This window comes from Ochotona princeps, chromosome 17 (genome assembly GCF_030435755.1).
Source record: "Ochotona princeps isolate mOchPri1 chromosome 17, mOchPri1.hap1, whole genome shotgun sequence".
Lineage (NCBI taxonomy): Eukaryota > Metazoa > Chordata > Mammalia > Lagomorpha > Ochotonidae > Ochotona > Ochotona princeps.
This window is the reverse complement of record NC_080848.1, coordinates 29,123,627-29,146,344: the sequence shown is the minus strand read 5'-3', so window position 1 is coordinate 29,146,344 and position 22,718 is coordinate 29,123,627. Positions and strand designations below refer to the sequence as shown.

Sequence of the window (22,718 nt, the reverse complement as noted above, 5' to 3'; positions counted from 1 at the left end):
CAGCTGCATTCTCTAAAGCATCCAGAGCTACAGCTAAGAAAATTTGTTACTGGAAGTTCATGAAATATAGGGGAAGAACAGAACAGAGGTAGAACAGAACTGCATAGATTTTTTTCTTCATTGGTTTCATAAACAAGCACTGTTCCATGTTAGTATTAGGCTTTGTGTTAGTTTCTGTAGTGAGTATGCTTATCACAAGTATAGAGTTGGTCTTTTATCTTTAAATGTGTTAGCAATTCTTTTCCTTTATCTTTAAGTTAAATAGCATTAGATAGTAATAATTTTTATTCTTCTGTCTTAAGTCAGCACTGAAATGCTATAAACTTCAGTTGTAGTAAATCTAATATTTTTTCTGAATATTCATGCCTAATGCACTAAGAAAAATAATTGCCTACCCTTGTATAAATTATATTCAGTATATTAATGATAAAAGCATATCTTCCATCTTCTAAATAGAAGACTCAATTTGTTACTGATGAACATAATTTATTCAGATCTTCTCTTTTTCTTTTGAGGGAATTTTTGGAAAGAATTTGGTTCCATGAGATTGAAGTTATACTGAAATGTCATGAAACTTAAATTTCTGTAAGACTTGTAATAACTCATTCTAGGAATCAAAGCTTACATTTTCTAACCTACCATATAACCAGTGTTAAAGAAGTAGATCTCGGGCCCGGCGGCGTGGCCTAGCGGCTAAAGTCCTCGCCTTGAAAGCACCGGGATCCCATATGGGCGCCGGTTCTAATCCCGGCAGCTCTACTTCCCATCCAGCTCCCTGCTTGTGGCCTGGGAAAGCAGTCGAGGACGGCCCAATGCATTGGGACCCTGCACCCGCGTGGGAGACCCGGAAGAGGTTCCAGGTTCCCGGCTTCGGATCGGCGTGCATCGGCCCGTTGCGGCTCACTTGGGGAGTGAAACATCGGACGGAAGATCTTCCTCTCTGTCTCTCCTCCTCTGTGTATATCTGGCTGTAATAAAAATGAATAAAATCTTTAAAAAAAAAAAAAGAAGTAGATCTCTGAAGAAACCTGAATATCTATCAAGATGTCTTTTAAATACGATGTTTATCACTCTAGTATAGCTTATGTGTGTGTGTGTGTGTGTGTGTGTGTATAATCTGATACATTGTACCTGTGTTTCACAAACTCATAAAGCACTCATTTTCCATGACTAATTAGAAAATATTATGTACCCATTGTGCCTTATATTGTAAAAAATATATAAATTTTAAAAAAGAATTCTTTAAAATCTACAGAACTGAAAACTTGTATTATTAGTTGACTTGGAATGGTCAGAGTTTTGTGTGTGGATTTGCAAGTTAAGGCCATTGTTAAATGGCCATTTAATCTTTCTGTTCATAGTCTCACTTGTTTTTTTCTACATGCTTGGAACTCAGATTAATTCATATAAGTTGCTAACACATTTAAAGTAAAAATACCAACTCTGCATAATTCATTTACTTTGTAAAGTTTTTCCCTGGTGCAGTTTGTTTCTGTTTATACTTAAACAGATACAAAAATATGTAAATATATAATATACGCTTGTTATCACTATAAAAAAGCAAATGTACCTAGTGTTTTTTTTTTTTAAGATCTTGTTTACTCAAAATAAGCATAGTTTGCTTCCTGAGAACACAGTATAAACAGTCTAGGTCACAGTACCTCTTAATGCTGTACTCGTCCTGCTTTTGCTTATTGATCTTTTTTTCTTTTTATCAGATACCATTGTGTATCAGATGCCAAGCAATGCTCTGAAGTTGTATTATGTCTAGTAAATGATACATCCTTTTGGTTAGGTATGTAAGGCATATTCGAAATTACTGTATCAAGGATAGAAATAGAACATGGTAAACTGTCCATTTCTGAATTCAACATCCTTTTCTTATAACAGTTTAAAATGTCTAAAATTATTTTAGGAAACTGCTATGTATCTTGCTATATTCAATTTGAATTTGAAATATTTATAGCATTCATATAATTTCTCCCAAATAATCCTTATTTGCTTCTACAGTTTAATAAATGTAAAAATATTAAGCTCTGAGACTACATCTAAATTTCGTAGGGCTTATAAAGTGCAAATTAGAGTCTGGGGATGTTTTATCCTTGTTGCTGCCACTGAGATCCCTCAGTATTCTACCAGATAACGAGTCATTGCTTTTTACCCATCTCTGTGTGATTCTTGCGTGGGTCTACTCCTCATTCAATACATCCTTTGGAATGTCTGTGTGATTCTAGAACACGTTAGAAAAAAAATTTCTTGCTTAAGACATGGGGTTACATGGTGACTTGGTGTGCAGGCAACAACATGTATGATACTTTATTTCAATAATTTTTCTCCCTGTTAAATTATGCTTTTTATTAAAGTGAGTGAATGTGGAATGTTTTCCATTCCTGAATTGTGGTAAAGTGTAAGGAATCATAAATGTAAGGGAGAAGAAAATGCTCCTTCTTTCATGTTTTTATCTCATGAGACTTTATACTTCTATTTCCCATCTTTTGGTGGATTCAAAGTATTTTTAATTATCAAATTATTTTATAGTTTATTTTTTTTTAAGATATGAACCTCTTATATAGTAGGCAATTAAGTGTATGGTTCTGTTCCTTAGATGACTATTTATTTGAACTCGTTACTACTTCCTTTGGAAAGTATATGATGGTGGAGAGGATCTTCTGGCCCTCATACTCTTCCTCATCCCTTTGCATTGTGGTGAATTGTGAACATACACAAAATTATAAAAATGTCATAGAATGAACCTCTCTGTGTCTGTCAGCCAGGTTCAACAATGATTCTTTCATGACCAAGCTTATTTATTCAATATTTCTGCTCCCTGCATCCATGCCTATGTCTATTTTTTTCTATTGCCCCCATTTTGATAATGGATAGGTAAGTGTCTAATGTTCTAGTGCCATTTCTTAATCTGAAATTCCAAACTCCAACCATCCGTTCACTCCTTATTAAGTACTTTTTCTGTGACAAGTGCAAGCCTAGGATCAACTCAGTTAAATACCTCATGTAACTCTATGGGAAAATTTCTTTAGATACTAATTACCCAAAAACATTGTTTTTCATTTCTAATTAAAACTTTCCAGTGTCTTTCAGTGACATTAGTCTAGGTTTTTAACACACACACACACACACACACACACACACACACACACACATAGTTCCTAGCAATCTGCTGATCCCTTTCGTGTTCTTCATGCTTTTCTGACTCATTATTTTTGTAGCCTAACTCATGTCATATAACCTCCCATGGTTTCCTGGCAGTTAGCGAAATACATAACGTCCACCTCAAAACTTGGTGTTTTATCCTTTCTTTTTGATGGTTTCCCTCCTTGTATAATTTCCAAAGCATATCCTAACCTCCAGCCACTGGTTCATGTTAGTACCTCTTTGACTGATATTTAAGGTGTGGGATTTGGGGAATACACCATTTTCTGTATTATAAAGTTCATATACTTCGTATTTGTTATAAAAGGTGACATTATTTGGTGTCAGCTGGACCTTTTGAAATATCAGTTACCACGAGGGTTATTTCCACATAAATGCTTAAATAAGCAGATAATTTTAATTCACCTTCAAGAATGTAGTGTTTTTGTGATCACCTGTATTTCATAACAAATGCCAGCATGCCTCCCAACTGTGAGCATTATGAGTTTTGAAGAAGTAACTGCTGAATATTTTAACTGCTGTACATTTATTTCATTTTAATACTTTATATATGACTCAATACTAATTGATGCCTTAGGTACCTTTCTTGTCTTAAAGCCTGTTAAGATGTTTTTTGTTTGTTGTAAAGATTTATTTTGTTTATTTGATAGTTAGGGAGATATAAAGAGAAAGAGGAGAGAGTGACGGAGAGAAGTCTTCTGAATCTGCTGCTTCACTCTCCAAAAGCCTGCAATGTGGCTAAACCAGGTCAAACCCTGGAGCCAGAAGCTCCTTCCTGGTCTTCCAAATAGGTGATAGGGGCACAAGGTCTTGGACCATCTTCTGGTGCTTTTCCAGGTGCATTGACAGGGAGCTACATAGAAAGAAAAGTTGTCAGGACTTGAACTGACACCCATATGGGATGCCATCTGCCACAGCACTGACACCATTAAGGTGTTTTGAGTATGTGTCTTTTTTTTTTTTCTTTCCTTCCTTCCTTTCTTCATTTATTTCTTTATCTTTACTTCTTTCTAAATTATTATCATCATTGTGTGATACAGTTCCATAGGCCCTGGGATTTCCACTTCCCCCTCTCAAAACCCCTTCCCACCCACAAAATTCCCCTATATTATTACTATTATATGGTTCTTCATGAACAGTCACATGTTCATTGTTGCAGGCATGGACAATGGCATAGAGTCTAGCATCCTATTGTGAAGATACAGCTAATAGTTTCATTAGTAGTAAATCTTTGATCTGGAAGTAGAGATGGACACTGAACTGCATCCTCACATCTGAACATGATAGTCTGCATTACACAGTCATCACATATCCCTCTAAATGAAAAGCCACAATGCAAAATCAACAGGAAGAAAAATAGAAATTTACAATGCCATGAAGTTCTCAAGAGGTTTAGATAGTTCAATAGTCCTCAATTGCTGGCTATCCTTCCATTCCAATTGCAATGAAATCTCTCCCAAATCCACTGGCTGTTACAGTCCACCTTAGAGTCTGTCTGCTCAGATATTCATTGTCAGTGCTTGGCTGAGTATGTGTCTTTAAATCTGGCCCTAGCTTATACTCTGTTGACTTCATTTGTATCTATTTTGCTAAGATATAGTTGACAAAATGCCCTGTTCAGCAACGCAGAGACTGGCTTTTCTGTTCTGGCCCATAGAAGTGTAGAGCTCTCTCTGGGAATGGGTATTATGAAATTCTAAATGTTCACATCTTAAACTTTCATTTTTTAGGGATCTAGTCTTAGTAGATTTTTTGATATTGATACATGTACAGACATCTCTGGGAGGTGGAAGTTAGAAGGCTGTTGTATGTTTGTCACTGTTTTCTATTCTCCAAAGGCTTGTTAATTCTTATCTTCTTTCCTCTTTTTCTACTTCTTTAATCCCCATAACGTCATTGCTTGGTTCCTCTGAGTTTTAAAATGGTACTTGAGGCTAGTGGATGTATTTGAGATCCCTGTATCTTAATTTCTATATACCAAAAACTAATTTTTTAAAGAAAAAGGAATATTTGTAACAGAACTCTGCATTTTTCCTTGAAAAGGCAGAAATTTTTATTTCAAAGGCAGAAAGATAAAGACAAAGTGAGATCTTCATCCATGTTTCCTTCTGCCAAATGTCTCCAGCAATCAGGACTGAGCCAAACCAAAATCACCCAGGAATGCGTTCTGGGTCTTCCAACTAAGTGGCAGGGATACATATGCTCAAGGAATCACCTGCTACCTCCATGTACGTGTTAGTGTGGTTGGAAGTGGAGCCTGTACTTGATCCAGGGACTGTGTAACAGAAGCAGCCATCTTGAGATGTGTCTTAATGGCTAAAACCATTATGCTAAATGACCATTTCATGGTTCAGGTTGTGAGTGGGATAATGTATGGCTCATAGTTGGAACTTAATAAATATTTTACAAATCATTTTCTTGTTTTCAACTAAGCAAAGGATTATTTTTGTATGAAAAATAAACTGTAAATCAGAAACAACTAAGTGTCTAGGATTATGACTTGTTTCTTTGGATAAGTGAATTTTTTGAGGAACTGAAAGTACTTTTCATTGAAATGTGTATTTTGTACGTACGATGTATTTGATGCTGTTAAGTGGACTCTTTAAATAGCTTTAATGTAATCTTTCAATGAGTAGATTTGACATTTACTACTCCTTATTATACTTTGCTGTTAACATCGGCAGTTTTTTCTTTTATATGAAATATGTCATTACTAAATTCCTATAAAGAAAATATACTGAATTACAGATCTTTCTTTTGAAATTTGGGGGAATTATTTATTCTTTAATTGTTTGAACTGCCTTGGTGCTTTAAAGTCATATTTTGTATGTTAGTACATAATCTGTACTGCTGTGCCCAGCTCTGTTTTCTGCTGCCTGGATTACAGTGGTTTAAATCCATTTTCTTTGTTCTGTAGTGGTGCCCCCTGGAAGTCCTGGACCCATTACTCGACATGGGTCCTATGACAGTTTAGCCTCTGACCATAGTGGACAAGAAGATGAGGAATGGCTTTCACAGGTAAAATTCTGAAATATTTGGATATTAATGTCAAAATAGAAATCTGTTTTTCTTCTTGGAGAAATATGGTATAGTTTTTCACAATTCTTTGGGGTTTGCTTGTGAAGCCAACCTTGTTCATGCTAATTATGGAAGTTGGATGGTATACTCTGCCTAGGCTCTAATGATGCATGAGTGGGTTTCCTAAACTCCTCTGAAGTTGTTTTGGTAATCTCTGAACCAGTCCTGGAACATCTTTAACTGACCAATCCTCCCCTTGCCAGGTAAAACTGTCTTCATCTCCAGGGCTTTGAAATAAAAGATACCTGGGCAGATTTCAAAATGGTGAGATTGCAAGTGGCTTCATTACAGATGCTGTTATGTCTGCTTTTAGTCTGACGTCATTTGGTGAAGTTAATGACCTGTCTCTGATTACTAGTCTGGTGGCTTTTCATCAGATAGATGCCTCAGAAAAAGTAGGGACCATTTATCATTCCATTACTTTCTCAGGGAAGGTTAGCTTAAAAAACTAAAGTGAATCTGAAAACTGGAGAATCAGTTTCTAGGCCATGAATTCATTGAATCATACCCCCAGAGTACCTACAGGAGATTGTGAGCAGTCTATACATCAGTTCCTAGCATAGGGAAATTCATATGTTTTATTTTTTAATTTTCCTGATAACACCACAAAGTAAATCCAAAATGCTTGTGGATTTTTTTCCCATAATGAAAATTTCTGAGAATGCTGGCAAATAAACCACTGCCCTTCACTTTATCTTTTCAGTTAGAAAAAAGGGGTAATGTGTGCTGTCAGTGTGAAAGTATGTACAATATGTTTGTCCTGCACTCAACAGGAGAGTGAACTAGAACATCTGGCCATCGCCTCAGTGAAATTGCAGAGGCATCTGTTTACCTCTCGGCCCTGTGACACTGATGGTCTTGAGCTTAAAACATACAGAATGCATTATCTGTGGCCTAATTTGCATTGCTGAATACAACTGTGTGAATCAGAATTCACTGTCCTCAATCTAAGTATTTTTTCTCCCCATGATTAGTGGGAATATGAGTATTGTTCCAAACTATGTTGTGTTTTTCCTTTCATGCTCACATAGAGCTGTACTCTGTGAACCTTTTCAGTTATGTTTTGTTAAGAATTAATCTTTGCAATTAGAGATATGTTATTAAATATAGAAGGACTCAGGCAAAACTCAAGGCACACGGGATGTTAATTCCATGAAACATTTGCACAATCATGGGTGTAACATGGAAAAAACATTGGAAATACAGTAGACTTGCACCAAATGTTTGCATATTTGTGTATTATGCAAGTTGGTCATTTGTTAAAGCATGAAATATGAGTACATGCAAGTTTTGCCCATTGTCATGTACTTGCTGCTTCATCTTTGCAGTGTCTAATATAACTTTGGCAACATTTCCTGTCCCTTCCATAAGGCATGAAATTAAGAAAGAATTTTGATATTAGTCTTTTGCTGCACACAAAATGCTGTGTCAGTATCCGTGGGCAGTTGAGAAGTGATTTCTAAGAATCAATATTTTGAGAGCAAAAATTCCAGTTTGAGGAAAAAATACATACTATTTTCTCCTTTTATTCCATGGATATTTGAAATCTTTAGAGCAGTTTAGTAGCTATCCCAATATTCAGTTTTAAAAAGAAGCTGGTGTTTGGTGTTAAAAATTATTTCAGACCTTTTCTTTTCCTTGGCTGGTTCAAGAACAACTTCACGTTTGTTATGAACTTGATCCCCTATGAAAGAATTACTTTTAATCTGTGGAATAATAAGTGTAATATTGAATGCATGCCCATAACATGGTAAGCACTATCTAGAATGAGTGGAAAGGTAGGACCTGTGGAACTACTGCTGGTTATATAAGGGAAACAACTTGTCCCTTTGCTTTCTTGAGGCTTTTGTGTTGTGTATGAACCTTTTCATGTATAGGTAAATACTATCCTTTTCAATGTTGGTGAAAATCAGTAGAGAGATATTAATGCATACCTTGTATGAATATCATCACTTTCTTAAAGTGAGTGCTCTGACCCTTTGATTTAAGTGGGTTGCTTGAAGAAGAGTGTTGAGAGAAGCAAGAGGGGATTGTGAAAGGTTGCCAAGGAAGGTCATAATACATTTAACCATGATTCCTACTCTGTTCCAGGTTGAAATCGTAACACACACTGGACCCCATAGACGTCTGTGGATGGGGCCACAGTTCCAGTTCAAAACCATACACCCTTCAGGCCAAACCACAGTCATATCATCTAGTTCATCGGTGTTGCAGTCTCATGGTCCGAGTGACACTCCACAGCCCCTTTTGGATTTTGATACTGATGATCTAGATCTCAACAGCCTGAGGTAAGAGATAAAAACTAGGAAGTAATTTGAATGATATGAGATGAGAATCCCAGGTAATAGTTATGTTTCCTTTTTTTGCCTGAGTACCATGTTACACACTGCATGTACTTTTATGTGTGATTCTCTGTCATTACTTGGGGAATATAAAATGGAATCTCATTCCCTACAGCAAAGATTTGTATTTCATCTTATATTTTATCTAAATCTAATATTCAATATTCTGTTTATATCCTAACTCATTATGCCTTACTCATTTCTAACTGCTTGAAGCCTGATCAAGTCCTTTTTTCCTGATATTTCTGAAGTTAACATCATCTTTCGATTAAATTTAATTTTTGCATTTCACCGAGTCCTGCAACTCCCTTTTTCGGATAAAAAATTGCTGTAAATTCATTTATTTATCATCCATATTTTTTATTTTTAGAATTTGTTTTTAACATATATGAAAGTTAGAGAAACTAAGGGAAAAAGGGACAGAAAGACAGAGATCGCCCATCTATCTTTATTTCCTAGCTGCATGTGACATCTGCGGCTGGGGCTGGGGCTGGGTCAGGAAAAAGTCAGGAGCCAGCAATTCAAATCTGGATTTCACGCATGGGTGGCAGGGACCCATTGATATGAACTATTACCCTCTGCCTCTCAGAGTGTAGATTAACAGAAAGCTGGTATTGAAGTAAAGTCAGGATTCAAACCCAGGTACAATGAAATGGCATACAGGCATCTTACAGGGTATAACTGCTGAATCAAACTTCTGCCCTTACTAATCAGTTCTGTTTCATGGAATTTTGAAGGTTTAGGCTTCTATGGTCTCCTGTTTGCTTTTAGTTTGTTGCATCTAGACTCTAGTGACAATGAAAAGCTGGGTCTAATGCGATATAATCATGCTTACCTTGTCTTCAAAAATTTGCCCATCTTGATTTGAATGCAAAGCAACCATATGAATTTTGCTTGTATTTCTTTTTAACAGTTATTGGGAAAAAACCAAAAAACAAAAAAATTAAACCTAGAGCCATCTCTGTTGCATAGTGTGTGAAGCTGCCACCTGCAAAGCTGACATCCCATGTGGGAACTTTTTCAAGTCTCAGCTGCTCCATTTGCAATCTAACTCCCTGCTAAAGGAGGGAAAGCAGTGAAAAGATGGCTCAAGTGTTTGGCACCTGTACACATGAAGGATACCTAGAAGAAGCTCCTGGCTCGTGTCTTGCCCAGCCTTTAGGTCTTGCCAAGCACTTCTTCCAGTCATTTGAGGAGTGAACTAGTAGGTGGAAGATTCTCTCTCTCACTCTCCCTCTCTCTCATTATCTCCTTCTCCCTGTCCCCTGCTATATATAAATGTGTAATTAATAAAATCGAATCTTTAGATTAAAAAATTGGAAAATATATTCCAGTTGCATATTGACATCTCCTTTTCTCTCAGCCACAAATCTCATACTTCATTAAGGTACAGGGCTTCTATTCCAGAGTACCTCTTGAAACTTTCCACTCCATCTCCTTCCCACCAAGAACATATGAAGAACCACATTTCTTGTCAGTTGGCCCTAACTGAACTTGCTTTTTATATTGCTTCTTGCTTCCCCAACTTAGTTACTCTTTATCTCTGATGTTTTCTTTAGCTACACTCCTAAAACCTCTTAGAATTTTCCTCAGGGGCTTCTTGTTATACAAAAGAGCCCCAGCATTTTTTTTATCTAAATGAATTTAAATTGTTTATTTTTAATGAGAATGTTGTCCAAGTTACTAGCTATTAGGTAATTCTATAGTAGAAGTCATATCAATAAATTTCTCTTGATTGTATTTGTAAGTTGATTTTATAATTTGGGCACATAAGCTTAGTTGGAATCTTGGTTACAACCTTAACCCCATTATGGCTCAGTTTGAATGGGAAATTCAGATTTGATGCACATTTACTTTAGGTGACCTTTTTAGTACCTTTTCCTACATAGATTCCTACTGGAAACTCAATTTTTTATGCTTTCCTCCTTTCTGTGCTTACTTTCACTCCATGCCATCCTCTGCCCTCTGCTTCATCTGCTGATCTTGAGGCCTATACCCAGTGACATGTGCCTTCCTTTCTCTTTTAAATTGTGAGGTACTTGCTTAGGCTTTTTCCCCCTCTCAGGTGTTCCTTAACACCTTGTACCTTGCCCTCTCCCTCATAAAAATGCCACTTAGAATATATAGTACCATGATAATCTGCCTATCAATGTCCTGAACAAAATGGGAGGTAGGCAGTATAAGTGTTTTTCATAAAGGAATCAGATATGGTTTCAACTCGTGAAGACCCTCTCAGAAATTGTTTGCAGTTATATTCCTTTTTGATTGATATAAATGTCATATAAAATAGAATTTAGCATTTTTAATCTATGTACTTCAATGGTTTTTAGTATATTCACAATCTTTTAAACCTATTCCCACTATTTATTACTATAACATTTGTCATCCCTAAATTTTGTTAATTATGGAAAACTTGAAGTACATGTTAATTTAAGAAAATAATAGGATAAACCTGCATATGCCTGCTTCCCATCTTCATTACTTCAGTTTATAGCCAATCTTATTTTGTGCCCAGTCTCACCCATCCACAACCCATAGCCTGGTGTTATTCAGGCTCAGCATATACTGAATTAGCATTGCAAATTTATTAACCCACAGAAGTTGTTTGGATCAGATGGGGTTTTGCTTTGTATGAATTGATCATATTAAATAGTCTAAATTCAAGAACTGAAAAACTTCTTTTCCTGAAATTTCAAATAAACCATCTTCCTTCTGGCCTTAATTTGCTTAGGCTTGCTTATCCCAGAATGGATTCACTACTGCCAAGATGCAATGGGTGTCTCATCACTGGTTTAGAAACATAAGCTTGGGGATTGGAATATTGGGTAGTACTCCATAACAGTCATAAATGTTTGTATTTCAGTATTTTCAATTTCAAGTATTGCATCAACTGTTTATCTTGTAGCTCTCTTCTATTTCTTTCTTTTCCACAGCAAACAAACATCCATTCAAACTGTGCTTTCAGTAGCTGCTCCCTGTCTACAGTTTCTACTTGGCATTTCAAGTTTTTATAATATATTCCATATTACTTATCAACTTCTTATTCTCCACAAATACCATTGATGAACTCTACCCCTTACACAATTCATGCACATGAAGAAATGCTGTGTTTATCATCCTCAGCCACAAATCCAAGGTTCTGTGTGTTCTAGTCCTGAGCTTAAAGTGTACTTCTTTTCTTCTTTCTGTATTCATATCCTGTTACAATCATCCCTCAGTACCCATGGGAATTAATCCTAGGATCCCATTTGGATACTGACATCCAGAGAGGCACAAATCCTTTCCAATCATAAATACTTGAAGGTTGATAGTATTTATTGTGAAGGAGTTAGAGACTTGCTATTTGTACTTTTGTCATCATGGTGCAGTTTGAAATTACAGGTAGTAATTTTCCATTTTGTGAAGGTTCTGTTTGTTTCTTATTTCTGGTGGTAATTTTATGTAGGTAATTTTATTAGTTAGTAATGATCCTGTCTAATATCCCTATAGCCACAACACAGCTTTGCTATCCTGTGCTTATTGTCATATATAAAGTAAATTTCATTATTAATTTGTAGGGAACATTTTCAAAATTTCATCTTATATGATGCTGCCTTTTATGGAACTGATTACTGGCTATAATGCCATTTATGAATTTGAAGATTCTTAGACGGCTTCAAATATGTCCTCAGATAACACTGTCATTGCACTTATTTGATTCCCATAAATTAACATCACCTTTCATCCTCTTACTTAAAAAAATCTCCTGAGTAATACAAAAAGGTAAGTAATAAGGGTCTAAGATGGAAAAATATATATATTTGTAGTGCTTTAGCTGTGTGTATTATTTGGGGAGTGCAGCCCCCAGTTTGTTTTAAAATGAATGGTTTTTAATGGATTGGGCTATTCTAATATGCCTGATTTAAGGTCTGGTGTAGTATGTGACAGTTGTGATGCCAGTAACATATGTGAATTAAATTGCATTGCAGGATCCAACCCGTCCGCTCTGACCCAGTCAGCATGCCAGGGTCCTCCCGTCCAGTTTCTGATCGAAGGGGAATTTCCACAGTGATTGATGCTGCCTCAGGTAGAAAGCCATCTCCAAAATATTTACTGGCTAGTTCTTGGTGTTCTTCAGTTATTTTTCTTGTATGGATAGAGAGAATAATCTGTATTCGTCTTCTTCATCTGTGTCGTGTGTGTGTGTGTGTGTATTTAATACAGTAATGTGCATTTATTTGTTGCTAAACACGGCCATTGATTTTACCTTCTTAAGATAGGTAAATGATGTGGTGGAGTTGGCACTTGATTAGATGTAATAATGAACATGTATTGAAGGCTACAGAGTCGATGACTGCTTTGCCTTTGATCATTAAAATGTGGAGAAGCAACCTTGACAGAGAACGTAAATACAATGTATGGATTCAATTTACTCAACCTGTTGAGTATCAAAGTGTCTGATCTGTGGAAGCAGAGAGTCCAAATGCTGTGACTTGAATGGTTTTATTATTTAAAGCATGAAGTTTAGAAATTCATTAACTTAGCTCTGTTCTATCTATCATATTTATTAATTTCCTATCCCTGGAGCCCAGCTATGAATATGTACTGTTAGTACCTGGTGGGAGAGCCTTTGTAAGTGATGGCTGCTATTTTAGTACTGGAAAAAGCATTTTCAGAGAGGCCAGCTAAATAATAGGTCTGTTGGTAATAATGTATTTCCTCATCTCTAAGACAAGTCATCAAGAGTATAAAGACAGTGATGCGTTCCGTTATTGTGCAGCTGGGAAATATCAGAAGATAGCACAGATCAGGATTTCATCCCAAAAAGTCTCTCGCAAGTAGAATTATTAAATGCTCGGCATTAGTCAAACAGTTGAGTCAGAGGATTTTAATCTATAGCGATTTCAAAATCCCTAGAGACTGCTTGATTTGATTGAGGCTTAAACTGTGAAAGAAAATAGAAACAAACACAAAACTGATTTGTGAAGGTCGTTTTTCAAAGACCATAGCTTCTGCTTCTGGCTCTGTCTCTGGGTATATTTTAAATTTGCAAGTTAATGGGTTTTCTTTGGTTTCTGAATATTTGATCAGTGTATTGTACCTTGTGTCCATTGAGCTGCTCACATTCAGAGATTATGCCTTAATTCTTAAGGTAGACTTTTCTTTGGACAACTCATACCTGTTTCTCTGCTTTGACTTGTCAGTCATGTTTTATTTCCTGGAAATAAGCACAGAAACATTGAGTAAAATACTGAGATAGGTAACTTAAACAATAAATCAGCAATCTCAGCCTGAAAATTTTGCTGGTCTGTAATGCTAGTTTAAAATTATGAATCTTAGAAATGCTGTGTGTTTTAACCTGAAGTCTTTTATTTAAGATTGCAATTACAGACCTTGTTGAGTTTTTTAAAAACTACCACAATATTGACATTAGATTGACAAGCGAACAGCAACCGGCAGAACCTGTTGCCAAAGAAGTTGCCCTGTGCTTTTAAAAGCTGATGTGTTCAGTATTCTACTCTGGATTGAACAATTTTACCTCTATTTAAATTTGTCTTATGCAGCCTAAAGGAATTTCACTGAATTGTTGTGTCCTGTTTTTTTTTTTTATCTATTGCAGAGATTGTAAGTTCATGTTTAGATAAAAAATTAGACATTTACCTGTGTTTTACCTGAATTTCTACCACGGCTATGTTGTGTGGGTCTGAGTGTCTGAGTATCTATCACTTGAAGAGGGAAAGGATTGAGTACCGAAGCTATAATTACACTTTTAGGTCATTTTTCAGTGTGCAAGGCCAGAAATTCTTACTGAAAGGCAGTTAAAGTAATGAAAAATGGGTGCTGCTCCCTCTGACTTTTGAGCTGAAGAAGCTCCAATGGAGATTAGTGATTAAACTTTTAGTTAAAATATATTTAACAAATATACATTCTATCCATATAAAACAGGAAATAAATATGTCTTCAGCTAAAACTTCAGTAATTTCTGCCATTTCTGAATGCGATTATATGTTGTTCAACACATTTTTTAAGTGAATAATGTTTTGATATGGAGCCTCTAATAGGTCTTGCGTTTTTAAAAGAATTGTTTTTCTACTGATATTTTACAAGATAAGACTCTAAATGATTTGTGTTCTCTATGGAAAAATGTTCATGGGAAAATTCCATTTCAGATTCTCCAATTTAAAAAAAATCTAATAAATTTTTATAATTGCCTCTGAATCAGGAAGTCCATCTCTGATTATGACCCACGTATTGGAGTTAGATGCATATTAGGAAGAAGCTATTTAGATGTTTGGTTGCCTGTTGTTTAGAGACATCCAGGGTGGTGCCTTCTGTATTAGGCTGTTAAACTTCAGGTTTTTATTCATTTTCATGCATTTTTGATTGTTGCTGTGTCACATATTATAACTGCTCATTTGTTTTAGTGACAGTTTTCCTGTATTAAACTTGATGTTTGTATAATGATCTTTTATGTAATTACTTTCTGGAGTTTAGAACTCTCAGATCTAGGCTGAAAACCTTCGTGAGAGTCCTCATCAAAAACCAGCAGAACCCGAGTCCTAATGTCTGAGGCATATCTCATATCTGAAGGAAAAGATGTACTCACTTTGTGCATTTGTGTTGTCCAGGCCCCCCACACAGTGAGGGCTGGCCTTCCCTATCTCGTACAGTCTCACCCACGTGCTAATCTCCTTCGGAAACACTTTCACTCAAAATAATAACCTTCCAGATTTCATATTCTTCAATTCCATCAAGTTGGCAAAATTAACCATTGTATTTTTTGCATTTCAAGAGAAGAAATGTTGATTTTTTATTTTTATTTATTTTTTAAAAAGTTTTATTTATTTTTGTTTCAAAGTCAGATATACATAGAGGAGGAGAGACAGAGAGGAAGATCTTCCATCCGATGATTCACTCCCCAAGTGAGCGCAATGGCCTGTGCTGTGCCAATCTGAAGCCGGGAACCTGGAACCTCTTCCAGGTCTCCCACGTGGGTGCAGGGTCCTAAAGCTTTGGGCCGTCCTCAACTGCTTTCCCAGGCCACAAGCAGGGAGCTGGATGGGAAGCAGAGCTGCCGTGATTAGAACCAGCGTCCATATGGGATCCCGGTGCATTCAAGGTGAGGACTTTAGCCATTAGGCCACTGCGCTGGGCTCCAGAACTATTTGTGTTTAAAGGGCTGATGTGTCAAATGTTAAACATGATTATTATAAAATTAATAAAATGAAAGCAGTTACGATTTCTTCTATAAAAATAATTTTGATGTATTAGAAAAATTAGTTGTTCAGAGAATATCTCCTAAAATTAATAAATTAATAGATTCTCCAATATCTTACAAATTATTTAGTGTTTTAATTGTAAAAAAAAATCAACATTTCGGGCCTGGCGGTGTGGCCTAGCAGCTAAAGTCCTCACCTTGAACAGCCCGGGATCCCATATGGGTGCCAGTTTTAATCCGGGCAGTTCCACTTCCCCAGCTCCCTGATTGTGGCCTGGGAAAGCAGTTGAGGACAGCCCAAAGCCTTGGGACCCTGTATCCTTGTGGGAGACCTGGAGAAGGCTCCTGGCTCCCTGCTTTGGATTGGCACAGCACCGGCCATTGCGGTCACTTGGGGAGTGAATCACTGGACGGGAGATCTTCCTCTCAGGCTCTCCTACTCTCTGTATATTCAACTTTGCAATAAAAATACAAATAAATCTTGTTTTAAAAAAACAATTCTTTTTTGACCAGTTTTCGTTTTATCTTACCCTCACATCTGTGCCGAGTGGACATTCTTAGGTTTCCTTTTAACTTATATAGATTGTTCTGATGCATGGCAGCAGGGGGACTATTTCTAAGGATTATGAGGGACTTCAAAGAGTTCATGGAAAGTGGAATTAAAGGATAAGTTTGTCTTAATGCAGAAATGTTTGAAATACAAGCATAGTTTTCCATAAGACACATTTTTCTCTTGACTTAATATTTACTAACTTAAAAGGCTGAACCTCACAGGGAGAGGCAGAAAAAGCTATCTTACATCCTCTGGGTCATTCCTAGATGACCGTAATGGCCAGGGTTTTGACAGATAAGGCTAGAATCCCAGTGTCCTCAGTGTTTCCCACCCGGAGACAGGGACCCAAGCATTTGCATCATCTTACCCTACTTTCCTGGGCCATTAGCAAGGAGCTCAATTGTAAGTGGAGCAGCTAAGATAATTGTAAGTGGAGCAGCTAAGATGTGATCCTAAATTCATACATGATGCCAGAACTCCGGCACCAAACTTATGTTTTAATTCCATTTCCCATGAAGTTTCTAAAGTATTCTTGAATCTGCAGTTGCTTCCTAACCTGAAGCCATCCAACTTAGTCATTGTGTCAGAGACACAGAGATGCTGGCAGTAAGATTCTGTAAGAGATGCCATTCATCCTGTTATGGTGTGGCCAGGTTGATCTGTGATCTTAAAACTAGGTTTGAGTGACAAAAGTTGATCTTAAACTTTGCTGAAACCTTCAACAAATGATTTTTTTATGCTGAGACATTTTTTGACATCTGTAAAAAGGTTTTTTATTCAGTGCTTTCTTCTACATTTTTTGACAATGATATGATGAATTTATTTTCAGAAATATTTCTCTAGAATGAAGGATATAAAATGCTTTAGAAATATTGGGTTAAAAATGAAAAAATAATAAAAAATAATAACAAAAGTAAATAAAAAATTAAAAAATAGAAAAAAAACAAATAAAAAATTGGGTTATTTCTCTCAGTAAATGATGTGATTTTCAATTAACAAAGTTCAAATAAAGTGACCAAAAAACTCTGGCATGTATCTTGAGCATGTGTGGGATCAGTAAGAGGATTAAGGATGGAGTAAAATTAAAAGAAGGCTCATTCCTTACCTGTGAATAATCCCTTAGGGGGAAAAATATTCAAGCTTAGATATTTAGACTGGCTTTTCTACTAGAAATCAGGAAGAGTGTGCATTAAATTTGTTTAATCTTCACATTACTGACTATCTATAAAAAATCAGAAGTCACCTATAGGGATTTAAGATGTAAGGAAAAAACTTGATTTGTCCGAAAGAAAAGTGCTCCGTTACATCTCCATCATGTTACAATGTAAATATTCATCTGATTTTTGTTTCTAACATTTATAGGATGGTAGAAGATCATGCTAAGTTAACAATTTGGAAAAATTTAGCTCAGAACAATTAAGGAAAAAAAAAAGATTCCCCCTTTTGAAGATGAAGAGTTGGCAAACAGAAGTAGAAGTTGTTAGCAATGTTTCTTCTAATGACACATTGCTTCTTTAAATAAGTTTTTGTGTCCTCTGAAACCTCGCCTATGTTATTTTCCATTGTAAGCACAAGGTCTGTGACGTGACTAAGTCTTTCCTTTGAGTTTGGAAAAGGAATTGTGGGGGAATTTCCCCACTGTTGTTTGATTGGGATACCACAAATTGATGTGGGACTTTCTGAGCAACAGACCCAACTTTTCCCTTTGCCTTTGTTACTTACATCCCTCCTTCAGAGCTGAGCTGTTTATTTCATCTGTTGCCCGAGATCGTGCTGGGTAGGGGACAGCACTGGGGACTAGCATTAGAAATTGTTTAAGTCTGAGCCGGGAATTCCATTTGTCTTAGTGACGTAAGTGTCAAACTGTTGGTGCCACACTATTTTAAATTGTGTCCAAGAGCTTCAGAGGCTTATGTTTATAGGTGCCACGACCAGAGTCCCTCTCAATCAAGTAGTCCTTCCAGTGGATGGTGAAAGACTAGCCTAGGACTTCACCCAATCCGCTAGTGTTATGTTCCCCTGGATGTGGTTCAGAAGTGTTATAGAAAAGCCAAAGCAAATGAAGTGAAAAACAGTTGTTCCGGAGGAAAATCTTGTTCTGGAAGCTTCTTATAATGGAAAGAGTAATGGCCACTGAGATGTCTCTTTGGTGCAAGTCTCAGCTCTCCTTAACTGTTTAGCCAGTTGCTTCAAAGTCCAATGCTTTCTTCCATAAAATGAGAGAATTGAACTAGGTTCTTTCTGAAGTCTTTTCCTTATTGAAATATTGATGAGTCTGTAACTTGGATCACCTCTGAAGATATTTTTTTAAGATTATGATATAGTTTACAGCAAAAATGTACATTAATCATATAACTCAGTAACATTTTATGCCCATATAATCATCATTTTTATCAAGATATAGACTATTTCCATCAATCCAGAAAGTTCCCTGATATACCTTTCAGTTAATACTACCTCTGACTTAGAGTTAACCACTTTTTATCATCTAAAGTAGCTTTGCTTATATTGAATGTCATATAATTGGAATCATTCCATCTATTTTTTTATAACTGATTCCTTTTACTCAGCTTAGTAATGGTGAGATTCGTCCAGATGTTACATATATCACTAATTCATTTTTAGTATTACAGCACAGTAGTCCATTATGTGAATATGTCACAGTTTATATATCCAATATCCTGTTGCTTACAGCTTTGTGGGAGTTATCTATAAAGTTACTACAAACATTAGTATAGATCTCTGTCTCTCTTAAAAAAACATTTGTGAACATTTCTTTTGAGTACATAGCTAGTAATGAAATCATTTGGTCCTAAGGTTAACTTGACTAGGAAGTGCAAAACATATACTAAAATGACTATACCATCTTGCGTTAAAACAAAACAAAACAAAAACCCTTCATTTTTTTACAAGTGAGAGAAAGAGAGAGAGAGAGAGAGAGAGAGAGAGAGAGAGAGAGAGAGAGAGAGACTGATTCAACTGCAAGTTGCCATAATGGCCAGAGATGTGCCAGGCCAAGGCTAGAAGCCTGAAAATGGAACACCATCCATTGGTTCACTTTCCAAGTACCTGCACCGGCCAGATCTGAGTCAGTCTGAAGCCAGGAACCAGGAACTTCTTCCAGGCCTCTCATTCGGGTCCAAGGTCCCAAGGCTTTGGGCCATCCTCTACTGCTTTCCTCAGCCACAAGCAGGGAATTGGATAAGAAGTGAAGCAACCAGGACCTGAACCGGCACCCATATGGGATCCCTACATTTACAAGGAAATATTTTAGCCACTGAACCATCGCACTGCACCTTTTTTCATTTTCTTAATGGTTTATTTTGATGAACAAAGATTCAGTTATCACCCTTCGCCTTTTAAAAAATGTTTTGTGCATTGCACATTTTTTTCCCTTCAATTGTAAATGGTGGTTTTTCTGCAGAACTTTTCTTCAGAGCTTAGTCGATCTGAAGTCAGAAGCCAAGAGCTTCTTCAGGGTCTCCCACATGGGTGAAAGGTCCCAAGGCTTTAGGCCATCTTCAGTTTGCTTTCCCAGACAACAAACAGGCAGCTGGATGGGAAATGGAGCAGCTGGAATATCAACTGGTGCCCATATGGGATCCTGGCGCATGCAAGGCAAGGACTTTAGCCGTTAGACTACCATGCAGGGCCCCAATTGTGTAGTTTTTATTTTTATGTTTAGGACTGTGATCCTTTTTAAATTATTTTCTTAATTCAAATCATTTTTAAAAGAATATTTTGTTTGAAATGCATAGTGAGACAGAGAGGGAAAGAGAGACAAAGAGAGACAGGGAGAGAGAAATCTCCCATCTGCTGGTTCATTCCTAGAATTGTTGCAGGAACCAATGCCATGCCTTGCTGAACTCAGGAGTCCAGAGCTTTTTCCATGTCTTCTATGTGGGTGCAGTACTCCAAGAACCTGGGTCATCTGCTGCTGCTTTCCCAGGCGTATTAGCAAGGAGCTGAACTGGAAGTGGAGCAGTTGGATCTTGAATCAGCAGTGCCCATATGGGGTGTCTGCATCACAGATAGTGGCTTAATGTGTTATGTCTCAAATTAATTTTTGTTTTACAACAAGGATGAAGATGTACAGATGATTGGCACTATCTATTGAAAAGATATGCCTTTCTCTCATTTGCATTGATACCTATTTCTGTGTGTTTTATTTTATAGCTTGTACCTATTTGAAAGTAAAGACAGAGAGCCCCGATTCGTCATTTCACTCTTAAAGGGCTCACAGAACTAAAACAAAGTTAGGAGCTGGGATCACACTTGAAATCTGTGATTTTGTGGCAGGAACCCACAACACTGGGCTTATCAACACTGCCTCTTAAGGTATGCACTGGTAGGAAGCTAGAGCCAGTAATCAGAATTGAGAATAGAACTTAGACCCTCTGATGCAGGATGTGAGCGTCCCAACCACTAGACTAAAAGCATACTCCTGATTTCTTCCTCAGAAACCGTATTGTTTTGTATTTTGATACAATGATGTATGTGGATTTCATTATACCAATATTATAGTTTATTATTTACTTTAATTTTTAAATGAAGTTTTGAAACCTAGTACTTGAATGCCTCTACCTTTTTCTTTTCCTATGGGTCTGTGGACTGTTTGAGGTTTCTTGCATTTCTTTACATATGCATCTGTACAAACGTAGTAATAGTTCTCCCAAAATATGGTTGACAGAATCCTGGGAATGCCCAGTAAACTCTCAAGTGGTTCGTGAAGTCAAAACTTTTTAAAATAATTGCAAGTCATGATTTTCCTTTCTTTTCTCTTCCATGTTGACAATTAGTACAGATGATGCAGAAATTATTGTGGCTACAACTAACTGGTGACACCTTAATAAGTCATTGGCATTAAGCTGTGCTAGTTGCTGTGGCCACTCTATAGGTTTTTTTTAAAGCTCTATTCAATTAATAAAATCATTTAAATACTTAAAATAATTAATTGTAGCTGTGTTATTCTGTAATCGAATGGGGATAAAGGCACTTACTGTTGTCCTGAGGAAATGTAAACCAAACTAGCACCTGTTTTCATTTGGCTGAATGGTTAAATGATAAATCTATGTTAATAGACTTGAATCTTAGGCAGAATTTTTTTTTTAAAAGTAAAGCAAGCCTATCTATTTGTGGAAAGCAAGTAACAATTTATTACCAATGATAAAATCATAGCTTGCTTTAGAAAATTAGAAATTTGAAATCTGTCCACTCTGTTGGTTCACACTATTGGAAAGATATTTGTATTGAGAATAAGTGGTGATATTAGCTGATTATTTTTGTATCATATACTGAAACATTTGGAAGATCTGTGATATTTTCTGCATGGCCAATTTTATAATGAAAAATTATATAGGAGTAAAGGATTCCTTCCAGTGTAAGAAAGGACAAAGGGTTTGTGTGTTACGGAATTCAAAAGCTAACTGGTATGGTTTTAGATTCCATATTACAACTCACTTTTTTAAGTGTCATACCAACAAAAAATATTTACCAGATTCTGAAACTGCTACCAATATATTCTACGCATTTCCAGTTAATATATTTAAGTAAGGTCAGCTATTTTTCACATGCTTCAAGTAAGACAATAAATCACAATAGATTGAATGCCTGCACAGATAACGGATCCAGATGTTTTCTATTATTGAGGTATTCATAAAAATGTAGAAATCGGGCCCGGCGGCGTGGCCTAGCAGCTAAAGTCCTCACCTTGAACACCCCAGGATCCCATATGGGCACCGGTTCTAGTCCCGGCAGCTCCACTTCCCATCCAGCTCCCTGCTTGTGGCCTGGGAAAGCAGTCGAGGACGGCCCAAAGCTTTGGGACTCTGCACCCGCATGGGAGACCTGGAAGAGGTTCCTGGCTCCCGGCTTCGGATCGGCACAGCACCGGCCCATTGCGGCTCACTTGAGGAGTGAATCATCGGATGGAAGATCTTCCTCTCTGTCTCTCCTCCTCTCTGTATATCCGGCTTTCCAATAATAATAAATCTTAAAAAAAAAATGTAGAAATCACTTTTCTCACTATTTTATGACTTCCAATTTTTAGAAATTTAAACATGTAATTTATTAATACTTCTTGTTTCAACAAAATTATTTGAATGGCAGATACAGAGAGAGGAGTAGAGACAGACCTGTTCTACCCACTGACTTACTTCCTAAAGGCCTGCAAGAACCAGGCGTGGCCCAGGCTGAAGCCAGGAGCCACGAACTCAGTCTGCTTAGTTTCCCATTTGCGTGATCAGTAACCAAGTACTTGAGGAGCTACCTGTTTCCTGTCAGTGTGCCACATTAGCTGGAACCTTGAATTAGAAGCAGAACCAGGACTCCAGTCAAGGAAATCTGATAATGGGGTGTGAATGTCCCAAAAAGCATC

General features: G+C 36.8%; 1 protein-coding gene across 6 annotated transcripts in view; it reads left to right on the top strand.

Moving 5' to 3' along the window:
* BCAS3 (BCAS3 microtubule associated cell migration factor) overlaps window positions 1-22,718 on the top strand; it is a 546,677-nt gene that overhangs the window by 265,468 nt on the left and 258,491 nt on the right. For all 6 annotated transcript variants that reach the window (XM_058675591.1, XM_058675590.1, XM_058675592.1 and 3 more), the window contains 3 exons: window positions 6,089-6,189; window positions 8,341-8,537; window positions 12,560-12,657. In XM_058675591.1, the coding sequence (XP_058531574.1) occupies window positions 6,089-6,189; window positions 8,341-8,537; window positions 12,560-12,657 (396 nt within the window). The remainder of the gene's footprint in view (window positions 1-6,088; window positions 6,190-8,340; window positions 8,538-12,559; window positions 12,658-22,718) is intronic.